Source organism: Xiphias gladius, chromosome 20 (assembly GCF_016859285.1).
Source record: "Xiphias gladius isolate SHS-SW01 ecotype Sanya breed wild chromosome 20, ASM1685928v1, whole genome shotgun sequence".
Lineage (NCBI taxonomy): Eukaryota > Metazoa > Chordata > Actinopteri > Istiophoriformes > Xiphiidae > Xiphias > Xiphias gladius.
Window position 1 is genome coordinate 12080841 of NC_053419.1, and position 25242 is coordinate 12106082.

General features: G+C 39.8%; 1 protein-coding gene across 1 annotated transcript in view; it reads left to right on the forward strand.

The window, feature by feature from the left end:
* Window positions 1-1015: 1015 nt before the first annotated feature.
* Window positions 1016-25242, forward strand: part of nnt (nicotinamide nucleotide transhydrogenase) — a 29530-nt gene continuing 5303 nt past the window's right edge. The window contains exons 1-18 of the mRNA XM_040157226.1: window positions 1016-1128; window positions 3423-3638; window positions 7004-7233; window positions 7364-7581; window positions 8121-8208; window positions 8380-8468; window positions 9409-9596; window positions 10117-10250; window positions 10433-10624; window positions 12267-12420; window positions 13760-13921; window positions 17252-17362; window positions 19585-19730; window positions 20004-20199; window positions 20840-21073; window positions 21667-21827; window positions 23513-23692; window positions 24064-24223. Coding sequence (XP_040013160.1) covers window positions 3485-3638; window positions 7004-7233; window positions 7364-7581; window positions 8121-8208; window positions 8380-8468; window positions 9409-9596; window positions 10117-10250; window positions 10433-10624; window positions 12267-12420; window positions 13760-13921; window positions 17252-17362; window positions 19585-19730; window positions 20004-20199; window positions 20840-21073; window positions 21667-21827; window positions 23513-23692; window positions 24064-24223 — 2797 coding nt within the window. The 5' untranslated portion in view covers window positions 1016-1128; window positions 3423-3484. The remainder of the gene's footprint in view (window positions 1129-3422; window positions 3639-7003; window positions 7234-7363; window positions 7582-8120; window positions 8209-8379; window positions 8469-9408; window positions 9597-10116; window positions 10251-10432; window positions 10625-12266; window positions 12421-13759; window positions 13922-17251; window positions 17363-19584; window positions 19731-20003; window positions 20200-20839; window positions 21074-21666; window positions 21828-23512; window positions 23693-24063; window positions 24224-25242) is intronic.

The following is a 25242-nucleotide window of genomic DNA, read 5'->3' on the forward strand; positions in this document are numbered from 1 at the left end:
TTAGTAATCGCATTCTAATCACAAAGAATAAATATTACAATCATCTTCTAACGGAAAGAAGACATGAAATAGTGCGCTTGAACGCATCATACTTATATCAAACTCCATATAGAGTCGTGCTCTTATTAAGGAGAGAATTAGTGTCCCTGTATCACCGTAAAGCAATGCTGAGAAGTGGATAGATTTAATAATTGGAGCACAATATTACTCCAATCTGATTTTTAAAAACCATGGGTTTTCTCAGTCCAAGACATTACGAGTGTGAATATTTCTTTGTCCATGTGTGTCAGTCCTGTGAAACACCAGTGACCAGTCCGGGTTGTACCCCGTCTCTCGCCCAGTATGAGCTGCTGTAGGCTCTGGCTGCCTATGACCCTGCAAAGGATAAAAATGGATGTAGATAAAGGATAGGTGGCTGTTTCATATTTCTAAATTGATTTGTGTTTAATAGGATAACCACAATGCAAACCTGGGTATTGCAAATTGCACTTTTGTTTTTGTCTTGCTGGCCATGCTGACCTGAGTCAGGGGATAGATAGATAAATAAATACTACATTTTCACCCCACAGTGCGTTGGTGGATTAAAAATAGTAAAAGGGCGACCCTCAGTGGAAGTTTACAAAGCTGCATCTTCCGTACGATTCCGTTTAGGGAGGCCATTTCTGTACAATGTATAACTGTACTCATCTATGAGTTCATATCAGTGTGCATGGATGTGTATGCAGTTTTCTATCCATAAATCTTCTTATGCGTATGCATAAACTATTGACGTTTAACATAACTTTGCGCCAAAATTAAGTCTTAAGCGTTAAGTCTTAAACATTTGAACATGAGTGTTATGGTCAATTAATAAGATATTGAGGTAACTTTCACGACTTTCAGCGATATATATATATCTATATATAGATATATATATATATATATCTATATATACACATACATATATATATATATATATAAAATATTTCCATGCCCCGTCAGGGACAGCACATCAAAAGTCATCGGATATCCTCTGATGCGTCTCATATGATCCAATAATATTCCTATGCCGGCCGCTTTTGCAGACAGCTTCCGGGTCGGGAGATCGTTCGCCTGTGCTGCACCACAGAGCCGGGACTGTCTGCGAAGGTCAGTCGACTTCTCCGCCGCTATCCTTTCCACTCTCGCTTTCCACCGTGCATTCGTTTCGGTTTGCATTTCTGTGCGCCTTTAGGGAGCCTTTTGAGTCATACGTCGCCCTCATACGCGAAACAGATGTGGATTAGCCGCCAGCTAGCACGCCAGTTAGCTCGTCGTAGCTTCCACCTCCCTCCCCCCCGCTCCGCCCGCACACCCGCTCGTTTTTCTTTTTTTTTGCAATGAGCGGAGACAAAAAGAGAGAAGTGCTGACCTCCTGCATATTGACCGGGTTGATCTCAAACGGCGCCGAGCACCGATCCACCAAACAGCACACTAAATCCAACCGCTTCTACTCTTCGGGCTCTCAGGTTGCTGGATGAAAGCCACTGGTTTAAACGAACATTTGTTTTTTGTTTTGTTTTTGTTTTTTGACTCAGTGGGTCACCGCCAGAGGTTTATGAGAACCGTTAACTCCTGACCCGAGTATAATCTGGCACTTCCAGGACAAAGCCACAAACGTTTAAAACATTATGTTCGTGTTAGCCTTGGGTGTATTTTTTTTTTTTTTTTTCCCAGAGCTAGCTTTAGCACTAAGTCAGCTGAATCTGAGTGCTTCATAATTCTGGTGACGTGTTAGCTTTTTGTGTGTGTGTGTGTGTTTTTTTTTGTTTTGTTTTTTTGTAGGTCTGACATGAAAAACAGTTGTGAACACAAGGCAACACAGGCCGTAATGTGTCACTCCTGTCTGGCGTTCAAATAATGCTGAAAAGGCAGTTAATCGGTTATAATAAATAGAATATATCTGGGTTGTGTTTTCTTAAAAAAAAAACCAAAAAAAAAAAAACCAAGAGGTCAACTTGGACACTCAAAAATTCCGATTTTTAGCATTTTCCCCACAATATCTTGTCTATTAATAGTCCAAACATTTAATAAACTAATAAAATAAATTAAAATTCAATCAACATAAGATAACTGACAACCTACTGTCAAAGTTTCAAAATGCTTACAAACCAGAACTGTGCTTTGTTAGTCTAATGCTTTGAACTTTGATTGTATGACTTTGATTAGGTGTATATATTGATTAGAGCTACAATGATTAGTCGATCAAAAGAAAATTAATTGGCAACCATTTCAATAATAAAATGGTCGTTTTAGTCATCTTTAAGCAAAAATGCCCAAAAAGATTTGCTGGTCCTTGCTTCTCAGTTGCGAGTGTTTGATGCTTTTCTTTGTCACACATGAATGTAAACTGAATTACTTGAGTTTTACATTGTTGGATGGACAAAACAAGACGTTTGAAGATGTCAGCTTGGACTGTGGGAAAGTTTTGCAGGCGTTTTTTCACAATTTTCTCGGATTTTGTCTGGGACAAAAACACCTTAAATCTTAACCTAGAAAACAATCGGCCAATTAATCGATTGTTAGTCGCAGCCCTAATATTGATAAAAGAGAGAAGCAGCAAATTCTTATGTTAGGAAAGCTGGACCCAGCAAATGACCGGCATTTTTACTTCATGAATGACTTAAATGATAAATCAATTATCAAAATTATTGACAATACAGTCTGGCTGTTGACTGATCATTTAACTGACTCATCATTTTAGTTCTAGTTTCAGCACTAATGAGTGTAGTTGTTTGTTATTTTTTTAGTTTTAATTTGGTTTGGACTTTCAAACCGATGTATGTTTTTGACCTTCTAACTAATTCAGGGAACACAGAGCGACAGAGTGGAGTTTATTGCCAGTCACTTCTAGTTTAAACCCTACTACACCAGTCAAACTATTCCAGTCTATCCCAGTTCCATTATCTCCCTTTTAAGTAAACATGCAGTCCCTCGTACTGTTATACTGCCTCAGTAATTCAGTGGTCTGCAGTTTAAAGTGACTGTGGCTGTCCTGGATTTTGTCAATGTACAGATGTGAAAATGACCCATTTTTTTCTTTCCAAAATGATCTTTGCCGAAAATGGGACAAAAATATATGTGTATGTTTGTATGACAGCAAAAACCCTAGGGCAGATTCATAATGTGTATCCAGCAGCCACAATATTTGTTGGAATTAGGTAAACATGCAAGTAGGAATGTTGTCTCAGTGAATGTGACTTGTTGCATAAACAAAGATCATTCGTATGTGCTTGTTCTACCAGTGAACAGGTTTGGACATATTTCTGGGAAAAATGTATTCATTCTTATTTTCACTTTCACACTTTTATCCTCCTGTTGTTCCTCTTTACACATACCCCCCCCCCCCCCCCCCCTCTGTTGGTGCCCTCATTTCTCACCTGTCTCTCATGTCTCTTCCCCAGGAGGGGTGCTGCCTTTCCTGTTGAGCTCCTCCTGGTGTGTGAGTGTTGGGTGTGTGTGCACCATGGCGAGCCTCCTACGTGTCGTGGCGGCTAGCTGCTCGGCCCCTGTGTTCAGCGGGGTTTCCTGTTTGAAGCTGCAGAGCGGCCATACAATCAAATCATCATGCCTTCGCTTTTTCAGGACCCATCAAGCTCTTGGACGATGCGCCAGTCCAGGTAAGATACTATACATACACCGCGATTTTGCAGGAGCAAATGCAATAAGATTAATTTACAGAAAGCATTTAGTGCTACATTCAGTGCAAAAACTGCGTAAAACTGAGATTTTTCTGATTTTAAAAAGGGATCAAACTTTCATTACAAATCATCTCAGTGTTGCAATAAAGTTTGGAATAAAGGAGCTCCACTGACATCACAGGCTCTTGCAGACATTACCATGACACAAGATTCATAACATCTGTTAAATGTTGTGACACTGACACGCTGTCCCAGTCTCACAGGAACAGTCAGATCTTTTCCAGCCATCTTTGAGCAAATAAAACTGTTCCAAACATAGATAGTTTAGTTTTATTCACAGCACGTCTGCAATACCAGACGAGCTATAAAATAGTGAGATTAGCAATAGTTACTGAATTGTACAAGTACTACATGTAAGTGATCAGTACCACTTAGGAGTTACTCTTATTGAGATCATGCGTATTAGATGGCTCTCATTCATATTTTACGCATTGTGTTACATACTATATTCTGTTCAACCATGCAGGTAAGAGCTGGGAGAAGGAAAGATCAGTTCACTGATTAGTAGATCAACATGAAATTAATCCTAAACTATTTTGATAATGAATAAAGTAAACAAGATCATAGTTTGATGGTTTTTAATTCAGGGATACCAGGCTGATTTTCCTCCTGCTGGAAGTTTAAAACAATTGTAACCCATCCGTTGACGTTTATAGATAAATGCCACCTGTAGCTTCTGTTTGCTTTTCTCATGTACCTTTGTATCAGGTGCAGGGCTGCATCATGACAGGTGTCACCTACTCATTACATACACACTGACAGAGGTTATGTTTTCAGTAAAATGGTACTACTCACAATTAAAAAGGACAGACACGTATGCTGTTCATACCATTGTCCTTTGTTGGCCTTGGCAGCTGGTGAAACAAATCTGTCATTGTCATATAATTATAGAGCAATCATTCATTCTTTTTCTTTGCATACTCATTAAGAATTTTACACTGGGATTGTTATGAAGAAGTCAATCCAATGTTTAGGCAAACTAGAGATAAATAAAACCAAACAGGGGACATCCTTTAAGCCCATACAGTAGCTTTCTTCTTTAACTCTTCTTAGAAGTTTATTCTAAAGGTCGGTGTTGCTACCGTCATTTGCTCTGAGCTCCAAGGTCACATTCAGGATAATGCAGCCCTTAGGCATTGCTCTCCATTTTCCATGCCCTCAGTAACCAGGCAGAAGGGGTGTGTGTTGTGTGTGTGTGTGTGTGCGTGTGTGTGTGTGTGTGTGTGTGTGTGTGTGTGTGTGTGTGTGTGTGTGTGTGTGTGTGTGTGTGTGTGTGTGTGTGTGTGTGTGTGTGTGTGCTGTGAAAGCCAGTATCAGCTGGTTGCAGGTGCTTCAGGTCTGTGTGCCGGGTTCACGGTTGTGCCAATGTCCCTCTATCGCTGTGTAGTTGAGTTTTAAAGGGATGCTGGGGACCTGGTTCACAGTGACTAGAGGTTGACATTCCTGCAGTTCAGTTAGCTCCAATAACAGCTGGCAGTGTCTATTCTGGACATACAAGTATCAGCTTACAGTCTCGTAGACAAGTAGAGGAGGGGAACACACCACACGCACTTGCTTATACTTTGGCTCCTACGGAGCCTATAGACGTACATTATAGACTGAGGCAGCATGTTACCCTAAAGGATCACAGCAGGTGGGACCCTAACCCTAAGCGTCCCCTCCTGTGAAACATCCCAGGACCACTGTGAGCCCCTTATGTTAACTCAGAGCTTTACCTTCAGGGCCTAACCTCTAGGAGAATCCACGCTGTTTAAATGTGATTACGCTAAACCAATTTTCATGTGCGTTCGTGGGGCTAAGTTTGTCTTTTGGTGATGTCACTTTATGACAGCCTTATGGGGGGTGTCAGTGCTGAAGGTCCAGTCGGCTAGGGCTTCCCTTGTGGCGCTGGTTTGGGCAAATACCCAGCTTGGAACTGGGCTCAGCCAACGACTGGCACGGGTAATTTCTCGAAAAACTGAACGATTGTCTGAATGTGGAGACTCTTGGTTTATAGACTTTCAAAACTCAAATGGAAATGGACAGCTGGCAACCAGTTCTTATTTTTATTCTATTTTATTATTATTATTAGTTTTTTTGGTTTTCTTGTGTTGTGGAGTTTTTTTGTAAAATGAAAGTTATCAGAGGACAGGTCCCCACAGCAGGGTGAGAAGAAAAGCAGCCTGTCAGAGGCTCTAGTGTTTATATATAGACGATAGACGAGGAGACAGTGGGAAAGAGCTGCAGTGGAATTTTCCATAGGAGCCAACACATCATGTGACCTGCCTGTAGCTTGCACATTAGAAATCAATAAAAGTACTAAAAAAAAAAAAAACAACTATTTTTATTTACAGACAATTTATTCTGTTTTTGTCTTACACATTCTTGCTCTGGCAACTCATTATTCTCCTGTGTTTCTTTCCTTTTCCTCTTGTTCTTACACTTGTTGAAACAGCTGTGCTTTGAATAGCAAAAATCTTGGACAACAAAGCAGTTTTCTGAATCCACAGGGAAAACATTTGTCTGTGTCTTGTTTTCTCATTTTAGAATATAAATGGTCCATGCGACTTTAAATAAAGGCAAGTTTAGCAGTGAATTATGGTATTTCCTTGTTGCCTGTGACGTCCTTCAGATGTTGTGGCCTACCCTGTATTGTTGTAACATGACGCTGACACTGACCCTAAATACTGCATGTACAGTATTTATGGTAGACTCAGTTTTAACTCCACCCACAGCCATTTACTGAGGTGATTTCACCTTGAAGCTGCAATGGTATCTGCATGTGCTATTGGCGTCTTTATACTGATTTTTTTTTTTTTTTTTTTCTTGAATTGTCTCCCACTTCTTATCATAAGCAGCAACTTGTGAAAGAGAGAAACTGTTCAGTCATACAGTAGCTGTTTTGATCCATTCAATCAATAACATAGTTGTATCCTATGTATTGTTTGTGTATATTTCTGTTGTTTTGGATCAGGGTAAGATACACTCTGTGCACACTTCTTTCATCCTCACATCTGTGTTTTTTGTTGTTTTGTAAAATTATGTAAAGAAACATTGTGAAATACTTTGTGAAAAACACTCTGGAACAACCAGATTGTCTCAACGTTGCTTTTGTTTTGTAGCCTGTTGGTTATAAAAACCAGTGCCCTGTAATAATAAGTTTAAACAAGACCAGAAATAACTGTTCATTAGCCTGACGTGAATGACTCTGCCACCCTTAAAGAACAAAATGCGAATAATTGAATTAATATAACAGCTGTCAGTTATCTCACATACTTCTCTATTGTTTCTCTTTGCCTCTCCAGGTATTCCATACAAACAACTCACGGTCGGCGTTCCCAAAGAAATTTTCCAGAATGAACGTCGTGTGGCGCTGTCTCCCGCTGGCGTCCAGGCGCTCATCAAACAGGGCTTCAATGTCGTCGTGGAGTCTGGAGCCGGAGAGCCTTCCAAGTTCGCAGATGAACAGTACACCCAGGCTGGAGCAACAATTAAAGACATTAAAGACGTCTTGGCATCTGATGTGGTGGTTAAGGTAGGATTAAAGTAAGATTTTGTTGTTTGTGCCAGTTTTATTCTTCATGTTGCCCCATCCACTTATGTTCTCACAGCGTTTTAAATTTTTTTAAAATTTATTTTAAATTTTTTGTTTTCCCTGCTCCCAGATCCGTGCTCCCACTTTCAACCCTGCTTTGGGCATCCATGAGGTGGAGATGATGAAGGAAGCAGCCACTTTGATCAGCTTCATCTACCCAGCTCAGAACCCTGAGTTGATGGACATGCTGTCTCAGAAGAAAGCCACCGTCCTGGCTATGGACCAGGTTCCACGAGTCACCATCGCCCAGGGTTATGATGCACTGAGCTCCATGGCGAACATTGCAGGGTATGTACATGGCACCTCTGAAGTGTTGACCGTTTTTATTAGAGGGTTCAACTTGAGAGATTTACTGATATGATTTTTGATTTCTAATGCATGAAAACATAGGGACAGTGTATGTATAATACATAATTGTATCCTCTATACTGATATACTGTTAACACTGTAGTTTACAGGATTCTTAGAATATAAAAAGCAAGCAATGTGGCAGTAGTTGGGACAACTTCAAGCTTAAAACATTTGTAACATTAGCTAGCAAGCTAGTTACCCGACTGGTTGGTTTCTGCTGTTTGTCACCGCTGATATTACTGCACTAGCACTAAGTATTTTTATGTTCATGAAAGTGTATTACAGCTGTCTTCTTAGCTGTCTACCTTTAACAGTAGGCATTGTGTGTTCAAATATTAACAAACAGGATGTTTGGTTGAATATTTTTGTAATGTCTTAATTGGACATGTTTTAAACACGTGAAAGAACAGTTCATACATATTTATATTGTTTGAGTTTCACTATCAATACCTTTTTGTGTTCCTCTGTAATTTTAGGTACAAGGCAGTTGTACTGGCAGCTAACAGCTTTGGTCGCTTTTTCACTGGACAAATCACAGCAGCTGGGAAAGTGCCACCTGCAAAGGTGTGTAGTACGATTGTGTGTGTTTCTGTCAGCATTTGTGTCATTGTCAATGACCGCAAGTGTGATTGTTTTTGCCAGTTTTATTTTTAACAGGCAATGTGACTGTGTCGCCATCCCAAAGTATTTCATGTTTGTTGGTTTTTTTTTTCTTGTTTTTTTTTTTTTGAATAGGTGCTGATCATTGGAGGTGGTGTGGCTGGACTGGCAGCTGCTGGCACTGCCAGGGCTATGGGAGCCATTGTCAGAGGATTTGATACCAGGTTTGTTTCTGAGATATGTTTGAATTAAAAACCAAATGAATACTGATTGTGTTCAATCAGTGTGTTGTTCAACGGCTGATATGGTCAGCTTTGTTAAGTTAGATAGAATTGACAACAGCAGTGGCCGCGTCTGATGTGCTGTACATATTTAAAATGAAAAGCCTGTGTAGAAACTGATCAGTTGACAATCATGAATGGCAATGGTATAATTTCCATGTTGATTTGTAAGTTTCAGAAATATTATCTCACAACTGGATTGCATACGGATAATATACAGTATAAAGGACCTAATTTAAAGTTGTAATCCTTAAATTTTCAGTCCAGGGCAGCAAACACTCCTTGCTAACCACAGTGAAAAACACATTGCGTCTCCTGTGGCTTCTTCACAATAAAGGCCGCGCCATGTTTCGCCAGTTGCAGTATTAAATGTTCAGTTTGCATTAGCAGTAACTTAATAGGGTGTAAAGAGTGTTGATGAGATAAAACTATGCTGGATTACATGCATGACATTAATCGTGTGTGTGTGTGTGTGTGTGTGTGTGTGTGTGTGTGTGTGTGTGTGTGTGTGTGTGTGTGTGTGCGTACTCTGCCACTAACAATGAATATTACTATATAGAGGTAACTTCGGATGGTAAATACAATAAATGGCAGATAAAATTGTGACTATATAGTACGGTAAATGAGATTATGAAAATCTTCATAAACTGTTCTTATAATGTACCTTTCAGGTGTATGAAACTTGAGGCATGTTGCCATCCAGCACATTTTTGTTCTGTGCATGCAGTTTTAAGGACAAACAATATTACTCTTGCATTAACGACCTGAGAATGGAAATTTTTAATATGCATTTTTATGTGTTCTCGTGTTCTATCAGAGATATTTTCCTTCTGCCTGACTAAGAAATCACCTCTGACATCTCATCTCCTCCCCTCTCTCCCAGAGCTGCAGCTTTGGAGCAGTTTAAATCTCTGGGCGCAGAGCCGCTGGAAGTGGATATTAAGGAGTCAGGAGAGGGCCAGGGAGGCTATGCCAAGGAAATGTCTAAAGAGTTCATAGAGGCAGAGATGAAGCTGTTTGCCAAACAGTGTCAGGAAGTGGACATTGTCATCAGCACAGCTCTTATCCCTGGTATGCACAGAAGCACAAACTCACGTAAACACAGACTGTAGATTTCCATGATAGGCTGGGCTCAAACTCAAGGCCATGTAAGCTCCTTTCCCCTGGTTGTGGAATATCTGACATATCACAGAATATGAGACATGTATTCTGGGCAAGTAGTCAAAGAATTTAGAAATAAAAAAAGGATAAGTCATGGAATATTTAACATTAAAAATAACTTTACCGGAATGTACCAGAACATATTTTATAACAGCTTCACATTTGTTCCGTTACTCTGTGGGTTTCAACACTTTTCGTGCATGGCCACATATACACAATAAGCTCAGCTGTTGTGAATGTGAGTCACTTGTTAGGTCATAATGTGGCCTGGAAGTCTCTGAGAGATTTTGTTCACCACAGTCCTACATAGCTTATTAGTCTTCTGATTTGAACCTTAATTTAAAGTAAATGTGACAAGCAAGCGATTCAATTGGTTGTCAGCGCTTACCAGTAGATCCTTGATGTCTGTTTTTCCTTTTAAACATTGCAGGGAGGCGGGCACCTATCCTGATCACCAAACCAATGGTAGAGAGCATGAAAGATGGCTCTGTGGTGGTGGACTTGGCTGCAGAGGCTGGAGGAAACATTGAGACCACAGTACCAGGGGACCTGTCAGTACACAAGGTCAGGGCACGTACCACCGTACTACCTCCACACAAGCTCCCTTCCATAACAAATTTAATAGGTCGTTTGGTTTATGTTGAGCATATTGCACATCATCTGGTCACTGGTCTTCCCTTCCAATTTAGTGTCATCTCACAAAAACCCTTTTTTTTTTTTTTTTTTTTTTTCTTCTTCTTCTTAAGGGAGTTACCCATATCGGCTACACAGACCTGCCCAGCCGTTTGCCAACACAGTCCAGCACTCTGTACTCCAACAACATCACTAAGCTGATGCGGGCGGTCAGCCCCGACAAGGACAGCTTTTACCTGGATGTCAAGGATGTGTTTGACTATGGGACGATGGATCACGTTGTCAGAGGATCTGTTGTCATGCAGGTATGAGGCCTCAGGTGGCCAGCAGTCGAACGAACAGGCATGTCCATGTATGGCTGAGATTTCACACAGGTTTCTCAGGCGATTAAAAAAGGAAAGAAACTGAGGATACATGCAGTCATATAGAAAATCATTCAGAGTGCCTTGTGGGTCTCTGCCACAGTCACTAGATGTCACCCTAAGGACACGTCATTCTCCTCTTGCTCTCACTATTTACAGCACCTGTACAGTTGCCTATGGAGCAATCTCCCCTCAGTGTACCTAACAGGCAGGGGGCGTTTTGTTTTACGGGAACAAACACCTTAATTTAGCCTTTCAAGTGGAATTTTTTTAATCAGTTATAAATTGGTTCTTGATATGTTTAAGGCAACAAAGTTCTTTAATTGCAGCAAATAAAATGACATTATTAATTGAATGACTGACTGAGTTTGATTCTGGCCGGATCTACTCTCCAGAGCTTTATTCTACTTTTCAGTAGTATCGGCATCATTTTATTTTCACTTTTGATAAAACTTTGATTTATTTAATGAATTAATTCTAAGTTGCTATTTTCCACCTGTGGATAATCAGGGAGTTACTGTCAAGTCATTAGGACCGAAGCTTATTTTGTCCATACTTCACCAAATTAATCGTTTTATTCATTAGATGCAGTTCTATATGAAGTATAGCTTTGTTAAATAAGTATTCATGAGCTTTTAATATATCTAAAATGCTTGAGGTTTAGATTTTAAATAATAGGATTGTCAATTAGAAACTGAAAAATAAATCAGCCTGTTGATATTATTGACTGCTATTATCTTATCACAGACATGCTGGTTGTTGCTGATACGCTTGAAACGCATTGCAATCCAGTGTAGCTGCCAGTCCATTCATGTTTTTTTTTTCATTTCATTTAGAAACCAGCTGATACGTTATCAGATAAACTCTTGAATATGAATGTCCGTGTTGCCCTCAAACACCCAGCATTTTTCTGACCCATGTTACAGGGCTAAAGCATCATTACAGACTGTTCGTGAGCCAGTGATGCTCCACCACCACAGCTACCGTAGATTTCGGCTTTATTTCTTCAATGTTTCCATGTTTTTTTTCAGTAAGGTGTACCCATACTGTATCTGAGTAATAAGCATTTGTCAGACTTAAGTCATGGTTTGTAATTCAGTTTTTTTTTGGGGAATTATTTGCTCAAATCAGTCTCAGTCAAGCTGTGCTCAGTTTTTTAAGTAAACAGATAGATTGCAGATAGTAAATTGACCCATATCTGGTCACAGCAATGGCCACACATCTTATAAATGATGCTGGAATTGAGATATTACGTAGTGTACCCACTGATCATTAGTTTGCTTACTTTGATCTTGACAGCGTAGTCTAATGTTTCACAGATTTACAAATGCAGCAGAGGTCATCGCAGACAATCAGGTAATGAGATCAGGGAATAAAAGCAGACTTCAAATCACTTCTTAATAAATGTAATTTGATATTGTTGATATAGCTCTCTTCTCTATAAGGTAAATTAACAATCTGAGCCATAAATATGATGGAGAGGTTAGGAAAGATTAATTGAACTTTACGTTCTGTTTTTTTTTTTTTTTTTGACTCCCTTTCTACCTTTCACATTGCACCATTTTCTATTTATTGTCACTTTCAGAATGGAAAGAACCTGTTCCCTGCTCCTCAGCCTAACAATGTGCCCACTGCAGCTCCTCCTAAACCCAAGTCTGTCCAGGAACTGGAGGCTGATAAGGCTGCACAATTCTCCCCCTTCAGGGCCACACTCACCACTGCTAGCGCGTACACTGGAGGTTAGTTGTTGCCGTTGAAACTTAATGTGCCATTAAATTTAGATTTTCTGGTTAGGTAGAGAAATCAGGATGTTGCTAAATCTGAGCAAGGTGCTCATTTACAAAGCTTATTCTGTTAATTGTCCTCATTGGGTCTTAAGGGAGGTCGAGGTCTGCCTTGAGGTGAAGGATAGGTTAATAATCAGCTTTTAGGTCACTGCTGGAATGTGCACAGGAGGCGAGAAGTGACAGAGGCAGATTACAAGCATACACACACACAAACACAGACACCCTGTTAGTGTCAGGAAGTGTGCATTGTAAAAACAGTGTCACGCTGAGTGTTTGTTTGAAGTAGTGCTGTAGTGAGTGGTTCCCAAGGTGCTAAACAGCGCTGCGTGTCGGTGCACCATATGCAGTTAATGTGGTTCACACATTGTTTAGGTGCTGGAGTAGTTTCCTACTCAACACCACCACACAGCTACTGTTGTTAACTGCTTTTTTTTTTTTTAAGAGTGAGAACTTGGTTAGTGTTGGTTACATGCTTATTAGCCTGGCATGTAATGTCATCATTTTAATATTTTTATATTGACTGTCATGGACATAGACAACTTATATTGCACCAAGTAGTCTGGAAAAGAAAGATTGTTACATGTCACCATGTAATGATCTTTCTTGTATTCAGAAAAATTCCTCTTTGATTGATAACTATTTGTGTGTATTGAAGTGACAGGAAATAAGGGTAACATGGGTGGTCAAATGCCTGCCCCATCTTATAGTCAACCAAATGTGCTTAGAGTTGGATTAATTACCATAACCAGTCCGCATTTATACTATTTAAATTGCTACTGTTGATGTTAACAGGATAGGAAAGTATAACATATTTTTGCTTCTCAAAATTAAATTTATTTTTCTGACTTTCCTGTAGTCTGCTTTTCTGTAAAATATTGGCTAGTTTCATGTCTTCAGGCCTCTAAAAATCATTCAAATGGAACAATCTGAGGAGGTAAAATTAATAAGGTAAAATAAGGTAAAATTATAACAAGAAATAAATATATTTTATTTAGCTATAAAATAGTTGACCAATTTATTTCTCAAATATTTACAATAAAATATTTTCTTTTAATTTTGGTGTCATTTAAGAAAGGCAGACTGTATGGACATGATTTGTATGACAGGCCGAGAATTTGGTAAATGTCAGTATTCTTTTTAATCACTTGTGCGTGCCACTTAAGAACAAATCTATTACTATGAATGGTTGCTCGTCTTCAGTTACATGCAAATTATTTAAACAAAATATGTCCCTGGTTGTTAGCATAACTCCCCTTAACTTTCTTTAACTTTGTCTCTTTCTCTCTGCCAGGTGCTGCCACCCTCCTGGGTCTGGGTCTGTCGGCTCCTAACACCGCTTTCACTCAGATGGTCACCACCTTTGGCCTTGCTGGCATCGTGGGATACCACACAGTGTGGGGGGTCACTCCTGCTCTGCACTCACCCCTCATGTCTGTCACCAATGCCATCTCAGGTTAGTTGTGTTTAGTAGTGCAGGATATTGGCACTGATCTCCTGATTCAATTCGATTTCAATACACAAAGTTCAGAACTGATTTGATTAGTTTCTCAGTGATTCAGTTATATCAGATAAACACCAATGTTGCCTAAAGTGCATCAATTTAACCTGGGAACTTAAATTTCTTAAATTAAATTATTTTGATCAAAGCAATAAAACATTAAAACATAAAAGAGACCTAGCTCAAAGATCAAACGTGCCACATGTCAGTCCAGCGGGTCTCTGCAGCCACACTGCTGCTTTCTGAGGTTTTGTCATTTAGTCCAAATAAAAACTTTAAAGATTGTGCCCTTATTGTCGGCTGCCGCTTAACACAGAGGGGTTAAAAGGTTACAGAGGTGACTGCATGTGTGTGTTCTCATGGCTTTGATCACTTTAAGACCCACACTAAGGGTAGGAAGTAACACACTGTCGATGATCTTTGAGGGTCAGAGAAGTCGTTTTTGCTTGTTTACTCCTTTTCTACTTTTCACTTTTTTTAAACTTTATTAGTGACACTTATACCCTAATTTCACATTCCCATCTTCACACCATTCTGCTTGTTCCTCTGGGTCTATATATCCTTTTATAACTTCTTTTCACTATTTCACTACACAATTGACTATCTGCAGCTCTTGTCAAATTCAATCATTAAATGTCACTTTTAAAATTCTGGACATGTGTTATTACGGGATCAGTTTAAAAACCATAACTCCACAAGGACATTGTTGAATATCAGTAGAATCTGAGATCACAAATTAAGGAAATTAATTTGAATATAGTACATTTGGAGGTTTCCCTCTCTTCATGTTGTCCGTCCTCCATTTGTCCTCATCTTTTCATCTCCCAGGTGTTTTTTCCCTTCATATTTGGTGTGGCCCGATTACCTTTTCTTTTCTTTAAATTTCTGTCACTGACTGACTGTGGTTATGGAAACAGTGAGACCACCAGAATTCTGTTGTTGTGCCAGGCCTCGTAAAGAGGCACACACACGCGCACACACACGCGCACACACACACGCACACAAAATCAGTCAGACATTAGGGAATCATATTGGAATTCAGGGTTTGACTAAGGGACAGTTACATTCTTCATGGGGAGTTTATAGTGTTACAACCAGTAGTGACTCTGACTGATGGGTCATACTAAATTCTTCAGACACTGGTTTCGTATCCAGTGGCTCATTGAAGTAGATCTTTTTATCTGGTGTCTGATATAAATGCTTTAATCTACCCGAGAGCACTGATTCACAATTACACAGGTCATTGGCCCACTCAGTATGTGCGTGCGTGCGTCCACTGATGCCTATTGGCTTTCTTTCTGGCTAATCTGTTTGTTGCGGTAGCGAAACATGCCTTTAATCTCCACCTCAATGGTGTAACTCTACCTTTTTTCCTTCTTTTTTAGACTGAAAACTCTTAGATACTAACTTGGGTTTACCATATCCCACTGTCAATCATAAATGAGCAGGTTCAGCCTTCTGATTGGGCACAATCAGAATATATACATATATATTACTAGTTTATATGTCATTATTTAATGATTAACTCTGATAAACCAATTATTCTTGATTAATGGTGAGTTTATTTTGTGTTATTTTAGTGTTGCTTTCCAGATTAATAAATTTGCATTTAGAGTTGGAATGAATAGAAAATCATATAATTGATTGTTTAGCTCAATATTTGTCAACTAATATCTGTCATTTAACTTGATGTAATCCACAAGGCAATGTGGTTGCTGCTGTAAATACTGTAACTTGATTTTGTTTGTTCAGTCAGAACAGATTTTACATCTTTTCAGTAAATTTAAACCAAACTTTATTTTGCAAGAAGAGGCATAAAGAAAGACAGACATATTTGGCAGTGTAAACCAAACAGGTATGACTCTAAAATTTTCTCTTAAAAGGCTTGATATTTATTGCTTAAGCAAAAAACCATATTCAGGTCCAAATGCAAAAAGAGCATGAAAAGCTCATACACAAGCCCCGAATATCCGTCTTTGCAATGATACTAATCCAACTGGTTGAGATATAGCTGTGAATATACTGTATCTTACAGATAAGAAAAAAAACAATTCCGATAAATATGTGGGGAGTGTGGTGGCCTGGTGGCCAAGGGGTGTAAGGTGCTGACCAATGAACAGCAGCAACACTGGCTCTCGTCTGTTTTGGGACCTCTGTTTCATGTTTTTACCCATTTACCAATTTAATAAAGCCATAAAAAATCCCTAAAACTAAATTGATATAATGAAGGAAGTCCTGGGATAGAATTTGATTTTAAATAAAGAAGATCAATCTGATGTTTGATTGGCTCGAACACGAGATATCAGGACAGAGGAGGCCATGTTTAATCTAGAAATTAAAGCCGAATGTGACAGTAGTGAGCGTAAAAGTAGATATGCACATATAAGTTTTTATCAACGTTGGCTTGAATCTGTGCCAGCAGCAAAAACATCCTAATCAAAGCATATGAAAAAAGTTGATGATTCGTGGCAGCCTGACATACTTTCAGGTATAGCTGTGCCAGAAACCAACTTCAAATGCTCGTGCAGCGTTTTATTGCTTTGAATTCTGTTCTGTCCTATGCTCATGATAACAACATTGCATGTTTCCTGGTGTAGTCGCATCTTTCATAACAGTGGAAATTTCAAATTAACTTGTGTTTAAGTCATAGAAGTTGTGAAAAAATGTTTGGCAGTGTTTTGAAACATGCCTTGTTTAGGAGCTCATATACACATAATTATAAAGCTGACTGTGCTGGAGAAAAAAGGAGACTAGTGAGAAAAGGTCAAACTTCACATTTTCCACATTTGAAAATCCAATCTAACACTATTGACTTGGAACACAAACCCGCTCACACGCATAAACCTACTCTCTACCTGTAATTCAACTTACATTGTATACAAACAAGTCCGTGGGAATGCAGGCTCTGGGGGTGCTCGCTGTTGCATCTTACTGCCTGTAAATCACTACAGGACTGATGTTATCAAGGTTTCCTGAGCCTCTTGGTAAACACACTCACACACACCCTCTCTTTCTTTTTCCTTTTTTTTTTTATCTCTAAAATATCTTTATTTTTACAATCTGGGAAGCAAAAAGAGTGTTTTGAGTTTAAGAAGATAGCTATAAAATGAGTCTAAAGATGTGCTGATTAAACACTTCTAATCAGTGTTTGCAATTTATGACTGAATTAATGGTCTGTTGAGATCCTGTTTGGTTTTGTAACATCTTAACCAAAGTTTTCGATGTCCTGCATAATGTTTTGTGAAAATGTAGGTTCATGAATGCTAAAATATCTGTGTTCTGCAGGTCTGACGGCTGTTGGTGGCCTGTCCCTGATGGGTGGCGGCTACACCCCAACAACTACTGCTGAGACACTGGCTGTGCTTGCCGCCTTCATCTCCTCCGTCAACATTGCTGGTGAGTAACCCGCACGTAGACACCTCACAGTGATCCCTGCCAGTTACCTCAACCTTTAGCCAATCAAATATCGATTTAGGCTGAAGGTTGAAATGTTTTGTATTGATTATACAGTAACATGCCTTCAACCAAGTTTTGCAGCTGCCCTTTCTACCCATTGCTCAGACCAGAGTCAGTGGCGCTGGCTTGGACCACACACATACATTCCTGCTATTACCCTTAATAATTCCCATTATAATGACAGAATGTTCCTGGAGTCATTATAAGTCTCATCACTCTCTAATAGTCCTGGGCCCCCAAGTGTGCCTCCAGGGCTGAGCCAGGAATTAGTTTTAATTTCTCCTATTGCAGCACAGCTAGACACCAGGGGAGACCTTGATGCAAGCAAATGAATAGTTAACGTGTGTAATGGATCAGTTCAGCTCCATGTCTATGCGTGTTTGTTAGTGCTACGCCGAAACTTACTTGAGTTTTATGTGTGAGAGATGCAGGACACCATGAGGCTTTAAGTTCAAGCCGAGGCTGTGGATCCTGCCACAGATCACGAGCCCTTTAGGCTCTGTGGCATTACCACATTTTAGTGTTTTAGATCCCTAAACGAAAGCATGCTAAAATACCACAGCCTTTATAGAAATACCTAGTTTCTTACCCTAATTGTTTAATTTCATTTTTGATGTTCTCCACGGTTTGGTTCCGCACGCACATTTCTAAGCGGTTTACCGCATTACCCATAAACCCCTGGGAGGAGAAAAAAAAACATTCCATGGAAAGGGACAAAACACAACATTGAAATTTAGCTCCAATAAAACAGACCCTGAAATGTGGAAATCCATGGAAAACACCTGGGTCTGCTGAATATCTTGAGCTAACTATGTTAAGTTTCTCATAATCCGAATCGCAGTCGTTGCTACTAGGCCTCATTTCCTTCCATCTTTTTCCTTTTATAGCAGCAAGCCACTTATTTGAATCATTGAACTAAATCTTATCAGTAAAAGACCTCAAGACAGTTCAAGTCAGTTAACTTAATGACCTGTAAAGAATGATGCAGTGGATGCGATCTGTCTGTAGCACATGTATTTCTTTCCAACTGAAATAAATAACATGTTTTTTCTGCTACAGTGGGAAGTATATATCTGCTCTGTAAAATCCCATGTCCTGTGCTCTCCTTTGAGGAAAAAAATCATTACCCTCAAGGGAGAAATTTATATTTAGCATTTCTGACTTTCATGATTGCTCCCACTGTCTGTGCATTAACCAGTTGGGAAGTCATTAGCTCTCCCTCTGCGCAGATTGAGAACCTTTTAGCCTATCAAATCATTTCATTAAAACTTTTAAATTGCAACCAACCAAACATCCACCAAGTGCGCTACTAATACAAGATAGCTTGATAGGACCATTTCTAACATATCCCCAAGGACCTTTTCTTTGTTCCTTTCAATTGTAAAAATATTAACAGTAAATTTAAATAAATGTTGACATTATATTTGACTGCAAAATTGGATGACTACTTGGGATTTCAGATGGAGTTCATCAGACCTCATGACAGTATTGCTGATTCTTGCAAGCTTTCTAAATATAGTGCCAGCAGACCCATTCTGGGGGAAAAAATAACCAAAAGAAATGAGTGGATACTGGCTTTGCGTTGTTTAAATACTTGAACATTCCTCCATATTAATATATTGACTCAGATTGGTCTGCAATAATAGTAGCCAGAGTGTTATTACATGTTTTAACTGGGACAGTCTAAGACTAAAATTACATGAAACTGAAAAGAAACAGGTGCTAGCCTCTGATTCACCCTTGTATGTATGGGTGCATGTGTGTGCACGTGGCTACATTCATGCCAGAGGGAAAAAGGTAGACATACACACGGTAAAGTGATCTCCTGTAAAGCAGTGAGACACTGTCTGGTCCCGGTTTTACGATTTTTATGTTTTCTACTTGAAATATTTAAACTGACATAAAGTAGAGTCATTAAATTCCTAACATAGGTTATTATGCTTGGCAACAGTATTTAGCGATTGGCTATAAAACACCTGTTGTCTAAAAATAGATATTTTTCATATTTCAGGTGCCTCTACTTCCTGCGTTTTGTTCCTTTTTATTTTTTTATCAAGGATTTTTTTGTATATTACTGAACTTTCAGTTTATACATCACCTTTTTAAACCTGATTTTGTGCTACTTTAGGGACAGGTGTATTCACTCTCTGTCTCTCACCCAGGTGGTTTCCTGGTGACTCAGAAGATGTTGGATATGTTCAAGCGTCCCACTGATCCTCCAGAGTATAACTACCTCTATCTGCTTCCTGGTGGTGTCTTCGTCGGAGGCTACGCTGCTGCTCTGCAGTCTGGATACAATATTGAACAGGTGTGAGAGGATGTTTATGCCATGTCCTCGTGTTTAGTTTGAGAGTTAAACTGTGGTTTTCCTACAGAAACCATTTTCTCAGGCCATCAGAACTGGTGCAAAACAGCCCATGACTGGGTAAAAGTTGGCTAATCATCCTCCAAATGTATTTTTTGTTTGCCCAGATGTTTTACAGGACCTTCCAAGTGAATGATTTGGCCTTTTTTCTCATCGTGTGGTCCCTCAGTCCTTGTCTATAACCCCCTTTTTTCCGTTCTCGGTCTCTCTCACCAGATGATTTACTTGGGCTCAGGTCTGTGCTGTGTCGGTGCCCTGGCTGGCCTCTCCAACCAGACCACAGCCCGTCTGGGTAATGCTTTGGGTATGATGGGAGTGGCTGGGGGGATTGCTGCCACTCTTGGTGCCCTCAAACCAAGTCCTGAGCTTCTGGCACAGATGAGTGCAGCCATGGCTGTAGGTGGCACTGCTGGTGAGTCTGTGTATTTTTATGTCAAAAGAAGGAGAAGGCAGACTTGCAGGCAAACTTTAAGACTCGCAGAATTGTGTTGCAGAAGATGGAAAGTGTCTTGAGTTTGTAAATTAGTGGACATGGATTTTGCCGTGTGTGTGTGTTTGTGTGTGTGTACGCACGCACACGCACACATGTAATCTAAACTTGGCCAGATTAAGCAGCAGGTGTGCTGAGCGCAGAGACTCTCTGTGATGTTTACATCAAACACAGCATGACTAACTCCCCATCAGACCCAGGAGGTTTGTCCAAATGGTCAGCACTGTGTATTACTCACTTTCTCTCGCTCACTCACAGCAGTTTAATCATTGCAGTGCTAATTGTTCCAGTAACAAAGCTGAATCTTGGACTAAACTATTCACACAGACAATAATGCCCTTTTCCAAATGCAGCAGTGTTTCCTGCAGGATACACACACACACACACACACACACACACAAACTTGGAATTTCCCCAAACATGCCTCAGCAGAAACACCTGGTCCTTCAGATGGACCCACTTCCCAGCAGTCCTCTGAGCGTGTGCGCACGTGCTTGCATTTAGCATGTTATATGTGTGTGGGTCTGTCAGGGCCATTGAACTTTATTTGTTATCTCTCTAGGCTTGACCATTGCTAAAAGGATCCAGATCACTGACTTGCCCCAGCTGGTGGCCGCCTTCCACAGCCTGGTGGGGCTGGCTGCCGTGCTTACCTGTGTGGCCGAATACATGATCGAGTACCCCCACTTCGCCACAGACCCTGCAGCCAACCTCACCAAGATAGTCGCCTACCTCGGCACCTACATCGGTGGAATAACTTTCAGTGGCTCTTTGGTGGCGTACGGCAAGCTGCAAGGTGAGACACGCACAGTCATATATGCTTAATATTGTTCAGTTGTTGATGTACAGACAGAACTTGCATTAATGTTGTTATGATATTATGAAGCGTATTCATCACACTGTTGATGACACAGCTAGACAAAGAGAAGGCTTAAGCTCCTTTATATATTTGCTAAATAGATGCAATGGTACTTATTTATTTATTGATTTAAATGAACTTCAAAAACTCAAAACAGGATTAGTGGTATATAATTTTTTTTTAAGATTGCTGATGACAGTGTCAGAAAATGAGTTCATCAGGTTCACATGCTGGCACCAGTCCTTGCAGCCACACTGTAATTTCCATGTTTCCTGAAAGTGTTTCATATTGACAAATTATGCATGAGCACGACTTTAAGTTAATGACGAATCTCAAGTGATGGCTGCTGAAGGAGAGCTCTAATGGTAAATGCTACATGAAATCTACCTCCTTGATTTTTCCTGATTTTTGAGAATTTCACAGCTGAATGATAAATAAATGTAAGTGTTTATTTGCAGTTATTAGTGTTTTTTTTCTTTCTTTTTTTTCTTCTTCACATCATTCTCTTTCTCGGCCTTCTCTCCGTGCAGGTATGCTGAACAGTGCTCCCTTGATTCTCCCTGCTCGTCACGCTCTGAACGCCAGTCTTATGGCAGCTAGTGTTGGTGGGATGATCCCCTACATGCTGGATCCCAGCTACACCACAGGCCTCACCTGTCTTGGATCTGTCTCTGCTCTCTCGGCTGTCATGGTACGCCATGTGTTTTCTTATTTCTGAGGTCTGTTTTTGCACTCATTGAGGCTGTTGAAGAGAAAAATTAGACTGGAATTTTTGTACATGCTGACAGACTGAACATGTATGAATGATGTTAAAAGACTTTAATAAACATCAGGAAGGGGAAAAGGCATAAAAGACTCAGAAAAATTTAATGCTGGAGACAGACTAGGATGTAATATGTGAGAAAAGAGACAACAGAATGGAATACTGGGGGAAAAAAGTCAATTAAGAGGCTTCTTGCACAGGAAACACTAGTTGCCCAGAAATTCATTCAGAGTTGAGCAGAGAACTGTTAATAGCCTGGCTGCCATAGTGGCTAACAGGCTTGACTTGGTAAATCTGCCAGGTTACTGCTTGTATTCAATTCATTATATTGGGCTCCACCTTTTGTTCATTCATGCTTAACTCTTGAAAATGTGCCACAGAGTTTGTCAGAGACAAAGATGTCCACGGTCAACAGTTCAATGTAGATATTATCTCCTCAGTAGTAGTAAATAGTACGTCAATGGCAAATCAACTTATATGAGTGAAAAAATGTTTAAGAACAGTATTTCTACAGTAGGTAAATGTAACTGACATGGGCAGAAATAGATTTTTATATAGTTTATACATTTCAAAGACATTAAAAAAGAAAACGTAACAACATTTCCTAACTTTGATCATAATGGATCATCGGTGATTCACCCATCGGTTTTTACTGTGTGATCAGAAGAAAAAAAAACAAGGAAAGGGATTCTGTTGAATTATTTTAAATCAAACAGTCTTTATAGATAATGTAATCTTGATAGGCCTTGATAGTTTTTCCTACTGATGTTGAGTTTTGAGTTTTACAGCTACTGAAAATAGATTATAATCAAATGAATCCAGGCAGAGCAGCCAGAGGCAAATAGCACACACTATTGGAATCATCATAAAGAGAAAAAAAAATATACACTGACGTGTTGCAATTTCAGCATTTCTGATGCTTTGCATATTTACGTGTTTCTGGGAGAGTCGACTGGACTCAGTCCCAGAAAAAATGATCAGTGCGTCCCTAGAGGTTAGATGGATATCATTTCAATTACAGTCAAATATGAATAAGTTTAAAGTAGCTTTAAAACAGATACGATGAATCATCTAGTGAACATGTGTGTGATCCGTCACTTGCACAAGTTCCTTAAAAATACATTATGTCAACAAGGACAATCAATGATGTCCACCTGCGCAAATCAAAAAAATAAATAAATAAATCAGCAAATACACCTGGATCTGGCTGCTGGATCTTCTAACTAGAGTTGGCCCTTGTTAAAAAAAACTGTTCAGATGATAGAGGGACTGAGAACAAGTGAGTTTGATTGTGAAAAATGTTTTTGCAATCTGTTTTCTCTCCAGTGGAAGAGAAATGGTTGGGTGCCTTTTTTTTTTTTTTTTTTTTTTTTTTTTTTTTAAAGGTATCCTATTGAAAATAAGACTATATCACTAAGCTTGCTAGTTCCAGTTGTAATGGAGGGAGAATTTGTTCATAATTTATCATGTTTTTCTTTACTTCTCCTTTACGGATCACTTCTCCTCTTTATAGCTGCCCCTTACATCTGCTGGTAATCACTGTATATAAACAGCTAATCTGATTACAGCAGTAGATGAAGCTCCTCTCCTGTTTTTGTTCGTCTCTCCTTCAGGGTGTAACCTTGACAGCAGCTATTGGAGGTGCTGACATGCCAGTGGTAATCACTGTACTGAACAGCTACTCAGGCTGGGCCCTGTGTGCCGAGGGCTTCTTGCTCAATAACAACCTGCTGACCATCGTTGGAGCTCTCATCGGGTCGTCTGGAGCCATTTTGTCATATATTATGTGTGTGGTGAGTGGAGCGCAGTCTCAGGTTTAAAGAAGAACATGCACTGAAATGTTGCTGCTTTGAGTTTCAGCACCACTGTTTTACATTCTATAGTTCCACATTTAATATGTTGTTGTAGATGAGCATACACTGATTCATATGGTTGTTCCTCTCCTGTCCACCAGGAGGGACTCTAAGTTTACCATTATAGCAAGATAGTATAGTCCCTGTATTTGAGTAAAATCGAAGGTCTCACATGTATTTTCTCTATAGGAAATTTCCCTTCCAAGTTTCATCAGTTTGCCACAATTTGCTGTAAACAATCAACGAAGTGTAAGCAAGGGTTAAGGTAATCATAAAATAGGAAATACAAAATACCTTTTGTCCCCTCTCAGGCCATGAATCGTTCGCTGGCTAATGTGATCCTGGGAGGCTACGGCACGTCTTCCACCGGCACAGGAAAGCCCATGGAGATCACAGGCACACACACCGAGGTTAACGTGGATCAGACGGTCGACATGATTAAAGAGGCCCAGAACATAATCATCACTCCAGGTAAGACGCACACAAATACAAGAACACACACATACATCTGCACACGCTTCAGAGGTCTTGTGAGTGGAAAAACATGGTACTTTGACTTTACCAGTCACTTCTTTTTGTACAGCATTAGCGAGGTGTGTGTTCTGTATGTTTAACCTTTTGTCGACCCATGTTACATCACCATTTTGCTAGGCTAATTGACAAGTCACGGTAGAGCTGCTACGTACGCTCGCACACACACACACACACACACACACACTCAGGTTTCTGTGTGGTCGTCAGTTCATGGTAAACAGACATTCTACAGTGAAGTGTAAATATGCAAGGTCAAGGGGAAATTTGATGGGATGAAGGTATGTTGGGTTTTTGTTGACAATTCAAATACTACATTCAAAATTGGCTCCTCCTTCCTTTTTATGGGTTAGAGCGTGGGGTCCAACCATTGTTCCAGCTACACGGGTTTTCTTCAATTCACACGTTTTTAATATTTGTCTCTAAATATGTGTCTGAACCTCTCACCTGGACTAGTATGACGGTCCTCGGTGCTGCTGTCCTAAAATCATCAATGTGTGGCCCAGTGACAGTTCACTGCTCTCACCAGACTGTTGTGATCCAGTCACAGTTCCAAAGAGTTGTTTTACTCACGTGGGCACGTGTAAACACAGACTAAAGGCATCCAGCCTGCAAATTGGTGATTCCAGTCACAGCGCTGAGTGCCTGTATACAAAAACTAACTCTTCCCAGGAAACTGCTGCAATTTACAAGAACTGCTGAACTGAAGTGGTCACGTGGTTGAGAGAAGAATACAAATTTAAAAAAAAAGAGGTGATCAACAGAGCAACATCCAATGTAGCAGAAAATGGGTTAGCTGACAGCTAAAACCAAAAACAGGCCAAAGAAATTTGGAGTCAGAAAAAGTGGGAGAAATGAAGGAGCGGAAATGAAAAATTGTTTTTTTGGTGTTTTTTTTTTTTTTTTTTTTTGTGCCTTTTCTTAAAATGGTCTACAAACAATACAACACCAAGATGCGA